This window comes from Schistocerca nitens, chromosome 8, assembly GCF_023898315.1.
Source record: "Schistocerca nitens isolate TAMUIC-IGC-003100 chromosome 8, iqSchNite1.1, whole genome shotgun sequence".
Taxonomy (NCBI): Eukaryota; Metazoa; Arthropoda; class Insecta; order Orthoptera; family Acrididae; genus Schistocerca; species Schistocerca nitens.
In genome coordinates, this window is record NC_064621.1 from 429103756 (window position 1) to 429116982 (window position 13227).

Here is a 13227-nt window from a genome sequence, read left to right on the forward strand (position 1 = left end):
AGTTACGTTATTTTTTGCCACCTCTACTTTGTAAAGCCTGAGATATAATTTGTATACTTGTTACACGTTAGGCGAAATTTCGCTACTTTTTCTCACCCACATTCGCCAAAATTAAAACGATGAAAGAGTACAATATGCTAACAGATACTGGAAGAAATCGTGGAGAAAACCACACAATAAAAAATTATCGCATGAGTTAGTAAACAGCTGTTTCTTCAACGCGCTCAATAAAAACAAATTGGCATGAACAGAAATACACTATACAATCAAAAATAACAATTACAACTGCAACTTAAAACTCTGGGATACAGCATAGGGAGCGGAGAGGAAAAGCAATGACGTCTTCAACTTATCACCCACTTAGGTAACTCATAATATTGGGGGCAAGTGTTTGTAATCCTAATAGACTCTGACCCTAACCTATGGCTCGTGTATTTTGAGTAACCGTACTTATGGCTTCGGGTTTCGGGACAACTTCTAAAACATGTAAGTCTGTTACGCGAATTTTATAACATGTTTTTGAAGCTAATTGCGGGAAATAAAACTGACGAGGTGATTGTGACGAAGTTTGTGATCTCTATGATATATGTAAGGCTTTGTCAACCAGTAAAAACTTGAAAAAAGGGCTTCTTCAGTCAGGGATCTGCTATTGTCTAGTGTTTAGTCGGTTTCTAATGCACTGCCCCGTCACGTTGTGTTATGTGAAAATAAATCGTCATTCCTATAATTTTCGCAGGCCCACGCTGCCTTTTTTTTTTTTTTTTTTTTTTTAATTAGTTCTGGTTACTTTACAGGCCAGAGGCTATCATGGCTAGCGAAGAGGTATTACTCAGAACAAGCTCTGCCGAAAATAACAACGCACTATACCATCGTACCAAGAGATAGTGACCCACGCTGGAAAGGTAGGTTTTCATTCGCAATAACGTAAAAGTTTTATTCCAGTTTAGTTAGAGGTTTGCATGAGAAATTCATGGAGTTTCCCCAGTATGAGCCCATTGCATTACAAACATTTTCATGTCGAAATTATGTTAGAAATAACATTTTTTTGTCAGAGGCATACTTGATACATTTAACTTTTGTGAATGCAAGGTATGGACTGAGGGAGAAGGCATAGCAAAGTACATGGAGAGGAAACTGATACAAAGGACATACTATGATTATCCAGGGCATTTTGCTTTTCTTAGTGATGGTTCAGCATTTTGTACTGAGAACTACTGTAGGCCTACTGGCTATGAGATACTGATTTAGGAGTGCACAAAAAAAATCTATTGGTTATCAGTCTGCAGTCTCCAGTGATTTGGATAACAAAGTCTTTAATCAAATAAACAGTGTGAAATAGATGTTGTGAACAGTGATGTCAAATTATACATCGCTGCAGCTTTGAGGAGGAAAATAGGATATAGAAATTTCAATATGAATTATAGACTTCTGAGTTCGATTTTTGAGTTAATCATTTTGAGTGTGTGTGGTTTTTTTTTCATGTTTATGAAGGAAATATCCAATGAATACTACTACATTCATACTCAACCTTTTTTAAGGAACCAAATATGGGCCCAACTTACATATCTGAATCCTTATGTAATGAGCTAATCAGCATTTAATAGGCCCTAAGCTATGTTACATTTCCAAGAACATTATTGAAAGGTTGCAGATGAAGGTTATGATTTTCTGAAGTCAACTGGGGAAAATGAGTGATATTTCATTCCTGATCCTAGCACAAAGATTATTGAAAGCTAATGCTACCTAAGTTCAGTACAATGATGTGTAATGAATAGTGCCTACAGTTGAATTATTTATTGTTTCCCAGGCACTGTGAATGAAAATGTGTAGAATTCCATTTGATGTGTGCTGCTTATACTTGACAGTGTAAAGAAGACATGATACAGTTTCAGTATCATTTCTGCAGTATTTTGATAGTACAGTCAGTCCTCTTTGGAGGTGGGATTGCACTGAAATAAGTGTAGGGTCTACATAAGCATTCTAGTTCTCCCTGTAAACTGAATATACAGTGTAGCCTTCACGACGTAACCACATTCAGTTATATTCAACAAGCATGAGCATGCATTATACATAAGAAATTAACAGGTCCAAGAGAATAAATAACTGTACTGCAATGAATTAGTAAGTATGCTGTTGCTAACAGGTTGTTATTACTGGATTGAAACTATGCAATATGAATCTGTGAGATTGGTTAACTGTGAACACTTGTACATGTCTTCAGCTATCATTTCAGCTGTGTATGCTAAGGTGAATTTGGATCTTTGATTGGAATGCCTGTGGTGCCAATAACTATCAGGTTTTGAACTGCCATTTTAACATCATTAGAAGATAATGCAGGTTGAAAACAAGGCCCATGTGGCAACTCACATGTTATGTTCCCTCATTCTGAGGTTAGTTCCATGCCAGACACTCAGACAGTCAATGAAACCGTCGGCTTTCTGATGTCATTGGTTCCCTAAGTTGAGAAAAGAAAGCTAGTAGGCTATACTTGTTGCTTCAGATGTACTGCACAATTTTCCTCTGAAACACTGTGTCCAATTTTTTCAGGTGAAATGCATTTTAAGCAAACTGAGGACAGGAAAATAATATGGTGAACTTTCATTGCCTGGATACTGTTGGAAAATGAACTTACACAGGAATGGACGGAGCTCCTTATGACAGGAAGGCTTGTAAAACTGGATGAGAAGTGTCAAAATTTCTGCAGAAATGTATCAAAATACAAACTCTACTGTCTTGAGCCGAGAAGAATTTTCACAGCATGAAAGTGGCAGCAAGTTGGGCATATTTTGTGACATGCTCTAGACAAAGCAGTTCGCATAATTCTAAAAACATTTTCATTAATGCAGTTACATCAACATTTTAACTATGACTCACTTGAAGGGATTCAGCAACATTAACTGATACGTCACAAATAATTCACAATTTGTGTGTACATGGTATCAGTAGCTGCTCTATCAGTTATTAATAATTACACTTTGTACGCAATTACTGAAACACATTTTTTAGTCGCTATAAATGTTTCATTTTAGTCACGTAAAACTTTGACTATGCTAGGGTTTGCCTGTACATGTCTTCAATTACAATGTAGGTGTTATGACTGCATGTATGTTTCACTAGAATTTTCCTTTTTCCCACTGGCGGTGTTCACAAAAAATTAAAGAAACTGGGAGGCCATTAATTGTTACCAATAAAACACAATAAGGATGACTATGATGCCTATTGATAGGCAATATTTGGAAATAAAGGTACTACACATCCCATTCCATTCTCAGTGTTCTAGACCTATAAGTATTTTATATGCCTGTAATGTTAATCACTTCATTTTTAATGTTCTTAAATTACAATATCAACACATGCTCAGTATCCTTGTAAAAGAGATCTGCGAACGAATACACTTTCTACTACTACTATGAACTGGAAAAGAGATTGAGCGTGGGGGGGGGGGGGGGGGTTGGGAGTCACGAGTGGACCTTCATTGTATTCTACCAAAAGGGAATGTAAAAAAAACATGAAAGTCTGTCAATGAAATAGTGCTGATATCTGAATTTCATTAGGTGGTTAATAAAAAAAATTATTTTCCTTTAGATAACGCAAATCCTCAAAACAGCTGTTCCACATACCTGCCCACTTCAGGCTTGATGGAATGTACTTGCCTCTCTTGATAATTTTCAAAAATCAAAGTGCTGGGCAAACTTCTGAATACATACTCAGTGAGAAACTCTTTCAGGCCAAAATCCAAATATTCAGCAGTGGACCTCAAAATAGGATTAACAATACTGTCTTGAAGAAGTTTAAGGTGTGTAAGAAGAAAAAATAACACAAATAATGTTAACACCGGAAAAAGGTGCAACAAAATCACAGTTTGGAGTATCTGTTACATGTTTTGTTTGCATTATAAGTAGCCGGCCGAAGTGGCCGTGCGGTTAAAGGCGCTGCAGTCTGGAACCGCGAGACCGCTACGGTCGCAGGTTCGAATCCTGCCTCGGGCATGGATGTTTGTGATGTCCTTAGGTTAGTTAGGTTTAATAGTTCTAAGTTCTAGGGGACTAATGACCTCAGCAGTTGAGTCCCATAGTGCTCCGAGCCATTTGAACCATTTTTTGCATTATAAGTTATTTATGTCCATTCAAACAGGTAAACAAATTATAAGTGGAGCACCTAGAAATCCAAGACATACTTTTTTTGTATAGGCTTATATGGAAATGAAACATGGACTAAACTGTACAGGCAAGAGGAGAGTAGAAGCTTTTCAAATATGCTGCAGAAGAATTCTGAATCTTAGAGGAAGTAAAATAGTCCCCAGTTCGTATCTCTGGACTGCTAGGGAGAAAGTTGTCATAGGATAAAACAAATGTGTGATTCTACATGTCGTAGTGTGCAATGTTAGATACCTTCGTAGGGTAGACAGATAAAGAGAATTTAAGATAGGTTGAGCTTAGATATAGAGGGAATTAGTGAAGTGCAGGAGCTGCCCAGTGTGGCCGAACGGTTCTAGGCGCTTCAGTCTGGAACTGCGCGACCGATAAAAAAGAAACAGCGGGCAACCTCTGGGGAACCTGCTGCACCTCAGTTGTATAAGGCTTACACAGGCAAGTGGGACCCTGCCTGGGTGGACTGTCTTCCCTACCTGCTTGTGGGAACACCATGAAGCCTAAATCTCATGTTTCTACTGTCAGCAGCTTGGGTGGGCCATTGGGCAATATTACCACCCAAAAGAGACATCATGTGGCTAGACCACCTGGGTCATCTCAAACTATCAACAACAGTAAGCAAAGTAACAGACCACATCCTGTGGTATAAAACGTTTTTGTTGTGATTGAATGTGTGGACAGTTTTTTTGAAAAATTGTCACTGCTTTATATCCATAAAGCTCTTGAGGAACTTGCAGGGCTACTCAAATCTATCAAGAGGCTCCGGAATGGTGCTCTTCTGCTGGAGACTATGGAGGCTCCCCAAGTACAGAAGCTGTTGAATGCCAAGATACTTGGAGAATATTCCATCACCAATGAGCTGCACACTGGATTGATAGTGTTAAAGGTGTTGTAAGAGGTTGGGACATTATGGATGTGGATACAAAAGAACTGCAACAGGAATGGGAAAGTGCATGGGCGACTGAAGTCCAAAATGTTATGAAAAGGGTTTATGGGAAGCTCCAAAAGTCAGTATCATTTATTCTGACATTCAGTATACTCAAATTGGTGGACTATATTGCAGCAGGTTTTCTCCACCTTGAGTTAAGATCAATATGTCCCAAATCCAATATGCTGCTTAAAGTGCCAACACTTTGGTCACACCACTATGGGATGTAATGGTCGGGCTACATGTGGATGCTGTAGCAGTGCGGCACACAAACAGTTTCCAGTGCACAGTGCCACCCAGGTGCCTTAATTGCTCCCAGACCCATGCAGTTTGGAACAGGGATTGTCCTGTCTTCGCTGAAAAAGAAAAGATTCAAGAAATTACAGTTACCCAACATTTCTCTTACTCTGATGGAAAGAATGAATTTAAGGCCACTCGGCCACCAAGTTGTGTCAAGTATTTTGCCTTGGCGTTGAAGCAGCCTGTCCAGAAGGTAAGTGTTAGCATCCAGACTACGACTGTTGAGCAGGACGCATCTACCTGCACCTTTAAATCAGCTGCCAGCTTGCGCTGCTGGTCGCTGTCGCTGAAGCATTGAATGTTGCCAAACATAATGTCAGTGTAAACAGCAAACCTTCACAGCAGACACTGGAAGAGATCCAGCAGCCAAGCTGGGGACAAAGGTCAAATGGCCAAAGCAGTCTGCTCCAAAGCATCTAGCCATATGACCTCTTTGCTGTCTGATGGATCTGAGGAAGATGATTCCATCACTAGTATGAATGTCAGAGTTTGCCTCAGGGTACCAGCAAGGCCCTTAAGTGACCCCCCCCCCCCCTCCTCTGGTCCCATATCACCACCACAGAGGAACGAGAAGGGAGAAGACAGAGTAAAACCTCACCATTAAAATGGCTTCCATACTGCAGTGGAACATCAGTGGGTTCAGGACACATAGGAGAAACTGAAACTGCTAGCACAGGTAACAAATTTTGAAGCATCTGATGCCCCTGTCTTAAGGGGGCATACATTCTACCATAAGGATGACCTGACTAGTGGAAGGTCCAAGGGAGGGGTCTCTCTGTCAAAAATGCGTACCACTCCTCTGCTCTCTCCCTCGCTACTGACCTGCAAGTGGTTGCGGCTGAGGTTCATGTATGTCTGAGGATCACTATTTGCTCACTATAATTACCTCCACATGATGCGATTGACTCAGAGACCGTAACAGGTTTTATAGAACAACCGCCATGAGCATTTCTCCTACTGGGAGACTTCAGTGCCCATCATATGTTGTGGATTCAACCTCTGCTTGCTTTCAGGGTCAGGTATTGGAGAGCCTCATGATGTCTCATGAGCTGTGTCCTCAACACTGGTACTCCAACCCAATTCTGTGCTGCTACAAGATCATTCTCAGCCATCGTTCTCTCTTTCTGCTCTCCAGCCCTAGTGGACTCTGTTCAGTGGGAAGTCACTGGCGGCCTTCATTCCAGTGACTACAACCCCCTCTGTGTGCACTTACTGGATGGAGCTGTAACTGCCCATTCTCCATGTGGGAGCTGGATTCGGCACTGTCTGCAGCTTGTGATATTGCACCCAGTCATGACCAAATCTGGTACAGCACGCTTTGATATTTGTCAGCGGTATCAAAGGAAATCCTCCTCAGATGTTTTAATCTTACATGGCAGACCAGCAATTTTCCCATCTCATCGAAAGAGATAATTCTGATACCTCTTTTCACACTAGGAAAGGACTGCACACGTCCCAGTAGTTACCAGAGCATCACCTTAACAAGCTGTGTAGGAGAGACTTTGGAGCAAATGGTTAACTGTTGCTTGCTTTGGATGTAGGAGACGAGGCAGCTCGAGTTGCTCTCAGTGTGGATTCAGGAGATTTTGATGCACTGTCAACAACCTGGCTGTGCTAGAGGTGGTTAATCAGCAGGCTTTCCTACATAAACATCATTGTGTAAGTATATTTTTTGATATCAGTAAGAGACACGATACTACTTATTCTAGGGCAGCTCCACCAATGGGGCTTCCGCAGTCATCTCCCCATCTTTGTTCAGTCCTTCCTACCAAAGTGCTTTTTTGGTACAAAGTCAGGGACATGCTGTGGAATAATTCCAAGCAGGAGAATGATGTTTCTCAGGGCAGTGTTTTAAGTGTTACCCTCTTTGCCGTAGCCATATACAGTATCACATCTACTGTACGGAGTCCTGTACAGTGCTCCTTACTTGTGGACGATTTTGCAGTTCCCTGTTCTTCCTCTAGTATTGCAACAGCAACTCTTCAGGTGCCACTTACATTGAAGAAGCTGGAGGAGTGGGCTGCAATGACTGGTTTTATGTTTTCTGCAGAAAAGTGTGTGTATATTCAGTTTAATCATTCTTGTCGTATTTTTAATTTACCTGACTCGCGTATGTGGAATACCTTCTCCCTTTTAAAGACTCTGTGTGGCTTTTGGTCCTCATTTCTTCCTCCAAGCTGTCATGGTTGCCACACTTGAAGAACCTGAAGGCATGGGCCCGAAGGCATTGAACATTTTGAAGTGCAGGTTTTATAGGGCATTTGTTTGATCACAGCTGGACTGTGGGTGCACAGTGTATGGGCCAGCAAGGCCTTTGTACCTGTACACCATGAGGGCATCAAGCCATCCACAGGCACTTACAGGACCAGCCCCATATCCAGTGTTAGTGCTAAGGCTGGCAAACTGCCACTTACCATCCAGTGACAGCTCCTCAAGGAACACCAAGCGTGTCACCTCCTTGCTACTCCTAGTTCCCCAGCATACCATACTGTGCAGCTCATCTACCTATGGAACATCTTTTTACGAATTGTTCACAGGCGGTGAGGCCATTTGGGATTTGTGTAAAATGTGTGCTGGAGTCCCTGGGTGTGGGGTATGTACAGGTTCACATCGGGGGTTTTAATCGACTGCCACCATGGTTACTGCAAAGGCCCAGAGCACTCTTTCTCCATTGTTTTGGCGCATTTGAGATAGTGTGCCTGTATAGTCAATTTGAGTGCATGAGATTTTAATGAGTGTAAGGGTGCTGATAACTTCGCCATTGAGCACCCAAAACTTCAACCACACACACACACACACACACACACACACACACACACACACACACACTGGAAAAAATGTATTTATTCATTAAAGGATCATTTTACAATGCTTTCAGATCTGATGGCTTAATATGAGGAAAACATAAGCCATAATTACAGACATGTGAAAAAAACCACATGTGTTTAATGAGAAGAGGACAGGGCAGGTGCTTGGCTCCTTGGTCTTTCTGTAGTAACAATCTGGGCATTTGCTGAAAGTGATTTCAGAAAACTACTGAAAACCTAAGTCATGACAGCCGGAGAGAACATGAGTCTCCATCTTCCTGAATATGAGGTCCTTGACCCAACACATGCAATACATCACTCAGTTATAACTAACATACAGTTCTATTATGTTCATACATACTAGGACCAAGTTAGCTAAATAATACAAAAAAAATGTCTTTAGGCTGATGACAACAACAATTAAGATATTGCTGTCGCACACTGATATGTAACCATTTGCTAAAGGTAAATTTCAGAAAAGATGTTTAGGACTACTTCACATGAATTTCTTTCTTTGGCATCTCTTTTATAAGGGGTGAACAGAAAGTTTCTCTTTGAGAGCATTGCTGCAGTGTAACCTGAAGACAGTCCTAAAGCTTTGTCCTGCTTCTAGTTCCTGTGTAGCTCTTCCAAACTGTATGATGCTGTGTGTCCAAAAACTATGAGGGACACAACACTCTGAAGGCTCTGCTTCTCCGCAACACCATGGTTGCTACACAGATGAAATTTCTTTATCTTAAGCAGTGTAAGCACTGCAGGGAATATCTGTTAAGACCTGAAACTTATATGCTGGGAGACTATGACTGAATTCATTAGTTTTGACTAGTCACAGATGTTCACATGGTTTCAAATGAAGGAACATATACTGTACTACTCTCCTACAGAATGTACATAAATTTATAGTTTTGTTAAACACTTCAAGTGTGTCTCCTCATTAAAGAATTACTTCAGCTTTTCTTTTAATGCATGTTACACAGATGTCAATATGGAACGATATGTTGATGAGACAGACATCCTCATTGTTGGAGGTGGTCCAGCTGGAATGTCTGCGGCAATCCGCCTAAAACAGCTGGCAGAAAAAAGTGGAAAGGAGCTACGAGTAACTCTTGTAGAGAAAGCTGCAGAAATAGGTGAGAGAATATGCTTTTCTTTGTTTTTATCTTATTTTGAACTAAATACCTCTGACCAGATCACTGACATGCTTCATTTGACATGATTATAAACTGTACATAATGTTATATTATAGTTATTTGTAGAAATTAAACATAAGTTTTAAACACAATAGCAATGCCATCGACACTGCCAAGGGAGTGGGACCTAGGTATTTTCAAAGAATAATACAAGTAACATTTCGGCAGGTCAGCTATAAAAGGTCATAGATTAATTGGTAGGATAATAACAAATGTATAGGAAATTGACCATTTTTTACATTTTTAAAATTAAATTTAATGAATGTAAAGTCAATTAGTGTGACATATTAAAGGATAGTAGGTTATGGTAAATAGGTTCTATAACTTTATTGTTGATTGGAACATGATAATGACTTGTTTCCTAGACTTGAAACAGTTTATTATGCAGATACGGAAAATTGTAGATGAAAACTGAAGAAACTGCAAAAAGGTGCGAATTTAAGGAAATGGTACCTGGATAAACTGACAAAACCAGAGGTTGTACAGAGTTTCAGGGAGAGCATAAGGGAATAATTAACAGGAATGGGGGAAAGAAATACAATAGAAGAAGAATGGGTAGCTCTGAGGGATGAAAGTAGTGAAGGCAGCAGAGGATCAAGTAGGTAAAAAGACGAGGGCTAGTAGAAATCCTTGGGTAACAGAAGAAATATTGAATTTAATTGATGAAAGGAGAAAATATAAAAATGCAGTAAATGAAGCAGGCAAAAAGGAATACAAATGTCTCAAAAATGAGATCGACAAGAAGAGCAAAATGGCTAAGCAGGGATGTCTAGAAGACAAATGTAAGAATGTAGAGGCTTATCTCACTAGGGGTAAGATAGATACTGCTTACAGGAAAATTAAAGAGACCTTTGGAGAAAAGAGAACCACTTGTATGAATATCAAGAGCTCAGATGGAAACCCAGTTCTAAGCAATGAAGGGAAAGCAGAAAGGTGGAAGGAGTATATAGAGGGTCTATACAATGGCACTGTACTTGAGGACAATATTATGGAAATGGAAGAGGATGTAGACGAAGATGAAAAGGGAGATACGATACTGCGTGATGAGTTTGACAGAGCTCTGAAAGACCTGAGTCGAAACAAGGCCCCGGGAATAGACAACATTCCATTAGAACTACTGATGGCCTTGGGAGAGCCAGTGATGACAAAACTCTACCATCTGGTGAGCAAGATATATGAGACAGGCGAAATACCCTTAGACTTCAAGAAGAATATAATAATTCCAATCCCAAAGAAAGCAGGTGCTGACAGATGTGAAAATTACCGAACAATCAGTTTAATAAGTCACGGATGCAAAATAGTAACACGAATTCTTTACAGATGAATGGAAAAACTGGTAGAAGCCAACCTTGGGGAAGATCAGTTTGGATTCCGTAGAAATGTTGGAACACGTGAGGCAATACTAACCTTACGACTTATCTTAGAAGAAAGATTAAGAAAAGGCAAACCTACGTTTCTAGCATTTGTAGATTTAGAGAAAGCTTTTGACAATGTTGACTGGAATACTCTCTTTCAAATTCTGAAGGTGGCAGGGGTAAAATACAGGGAGTGAAAAGCTATTTGCAATTTGTACAGAAACTAGATGGCAGTTATAAGAGTCGAGGGACATGGAAGGGAAGCAGTAGTTGGAAAGGGAGTGAGACAGGCTTGTAGCCTCTCCTCGATGTTATTCAATCTGTATATTGAGCAAGCAGTAAAGGAAACAAAAGAAACATTCGGAGTAGGTATTAATATCCATGGAGAAGAAATAAAAACTTTGAGGTTCGCTGATGACATTGTAATTCTGTCAGAAACAGCAAAGGACCTGGAAGAGCAGTTGAACGGAATGGATAGTGTCTTGAAAGGAAGATATAAGATGGACATCAACAAAAGCAAAACGAGGATAATGCAATGTAGTCGAATTAAGCCTGGTGATGCTGCAGGAATTAGATTAGGAAATGAGACACTTAAAGTAGTAAAGGAGCTTTGTTATTTGGGGAGCAAAATAACCGATGATGGTCGAAGTAGAGAGGATATAAAATGTAGACTGGCAATGGCAAGGAAAGCATTTCTGAAGAAGAGAAATTTTTTAACATCGAGTATCGATTTAACTGTCAGGAAGTCGTTTCTGAAAGTATTTGTATGGAGCGTAGTCATGTATGGAAGTAAAACATGGACGATAACTAGTTTGGACAAGAAGAGAATAGAAGCTTTCGAAATGTGGTGCTACAGAAGAATGCTGAAGATTAGATGGGTAGATCATATAACTAATGAGGAGGTATTGAATAGGATTGGCGAGAAGAGAAGTTTGTGGCACAACTTGACTAGAAGAAGGGATCGGTTGGTAGGCATGTTCTGAGGCATCAAGGGATCACCAATTTAGTAATTGAGGGCAGTGTGGAGGGTAAAATCGTAGAGGGAGACCAAGAGATGAATACACTAAACGGATTCAGAAGGATGTAGGTTGCAGTAGGTACTGGGAGATGAAGAAACTTGCACAGGATAGAGTAGCATGGAGAGCTGCATCAAACCAGTGTCAGGGCTGAAGACCACAACAACAACAACAACAACAACAGCTTACAGAACTGGTCATAATACTGTAGCAGTGTTCAAAGGTATAGACATGAATTAAATGCAGAATACACACCATAAAACATTTTTGATTAGTGTGATGCCTGTATGGTTTCACTCATTGTTCACATACTCTACAAAAATGAAAATATACATTAATACAGAGAAGAGGTAGTGAAAATAAAAGAACAGTATGTGTGTCAGGAACCATCCCAGTAAAATGACTAAATATGAAAGCTATCATCTTACCAAAGGCGTTATGTCTTTAAAACTTCGTAACAGAGATCCTCAGATACATGTTGCTGTAACGCAGTACGTGTGAACAGTATGGCACCTGATGCCCATGACAGTGTTGTAGAAATGCAACATTCAGATGTGTGGCCAGTACTGTTGTGGGGACTAATGCCCACTAGGTATTTATAATTAAATAACTGAACAATACAGCTCATCTTATAGTTAACCCAAGTGATATAATTTTATGTAATATGTTTATCATACTGATATTTTACAACGGGTTGTTGGCCTTTGTAAATACTATCAAGTAGTACATAAAATTATATCGCTTGGTTTATATAATGTCAGGAGATTCCTATCATGCTAATTATCATCATTAAATTCATATTGGTTTAACCACAAGACGAGCTGTGAGGATGTCACGTATTAAATTTTAAATGCATTTATATTTTGTTCCTTATAATGATGTCAGAATGTGGACTTTATGTAAGTTATATAGTCAGCTGTTAGCACCATCTAGCAGTCTTCGCCTCAAGCAACGTGTAAAAACCTAGTGGCCATTGATTACCATTTCGCTACAGCACCGGCCACACATGTGTATACTGTGTATATGCTGAATGTTGCATTTCTTGAATGATGTAATGGGCATCAAGTGCCATACTATTCACATGTACAACGTTATAGCAACATACATATGAGGATCTCTGTTATGAGTTGAGGCAAATACAGATTGTGTCAGTTGCTAAGCTTTAACAGAATAACAGCTTTGGTGAGATGATTTTACATTAAGTCATTTTAGTGGGTAATTCCATGTGCAAATATTGTTCTTTTATTTTCACTGCCTCTTCTCTATATTAATATATATTTTCAGTTTTATGACCATTGTTCAATTGCAGGGGCCAAATACAATGAAAAGCTGTTTTTAACAATGCCATGTATGGATGTTGTCATTTAAGGAAGATTCTAACAATTTGTGAAGACATAATGGCACAAACACTAATCAAGAATGGTTTTTGGTATATATTATGTGATTAATTTATGTGTATGTTACTGTAAAAGAAAGATGA

The 13227-nt window shown here is 39.7% G+C and overlaps 1 protein-coding gene across 1 annotated transcript in view; it reads left to right on the forward strand.

Moving 5' to 3' along the window:
- The first annotated feature begins 221 nt into the window (after positions 1-221).
- Positions 222-13227, forward strand: part of LOC126198896 (electron transfer flavoprotein-ubiquinone oxidoreductase, mitochondrial) — a 118676-nt gene continuing 105670 nt past the window's right edge. The window contains exons 1-3 of the mRNA XM_049935515.1: positions 222-486; positions 795-902; positions 9164-9316. Coding sequence (XP_049791472.1) covers positions 453-486; positions 795-902; positions 9164-9316 — 295 coding nt within the window. The 5' untranslated portion in view covers positions 222-452. The remainder of the gene's footprint in view (positions 487-794; positions 903-9163; positions 9317-13227) is intronic.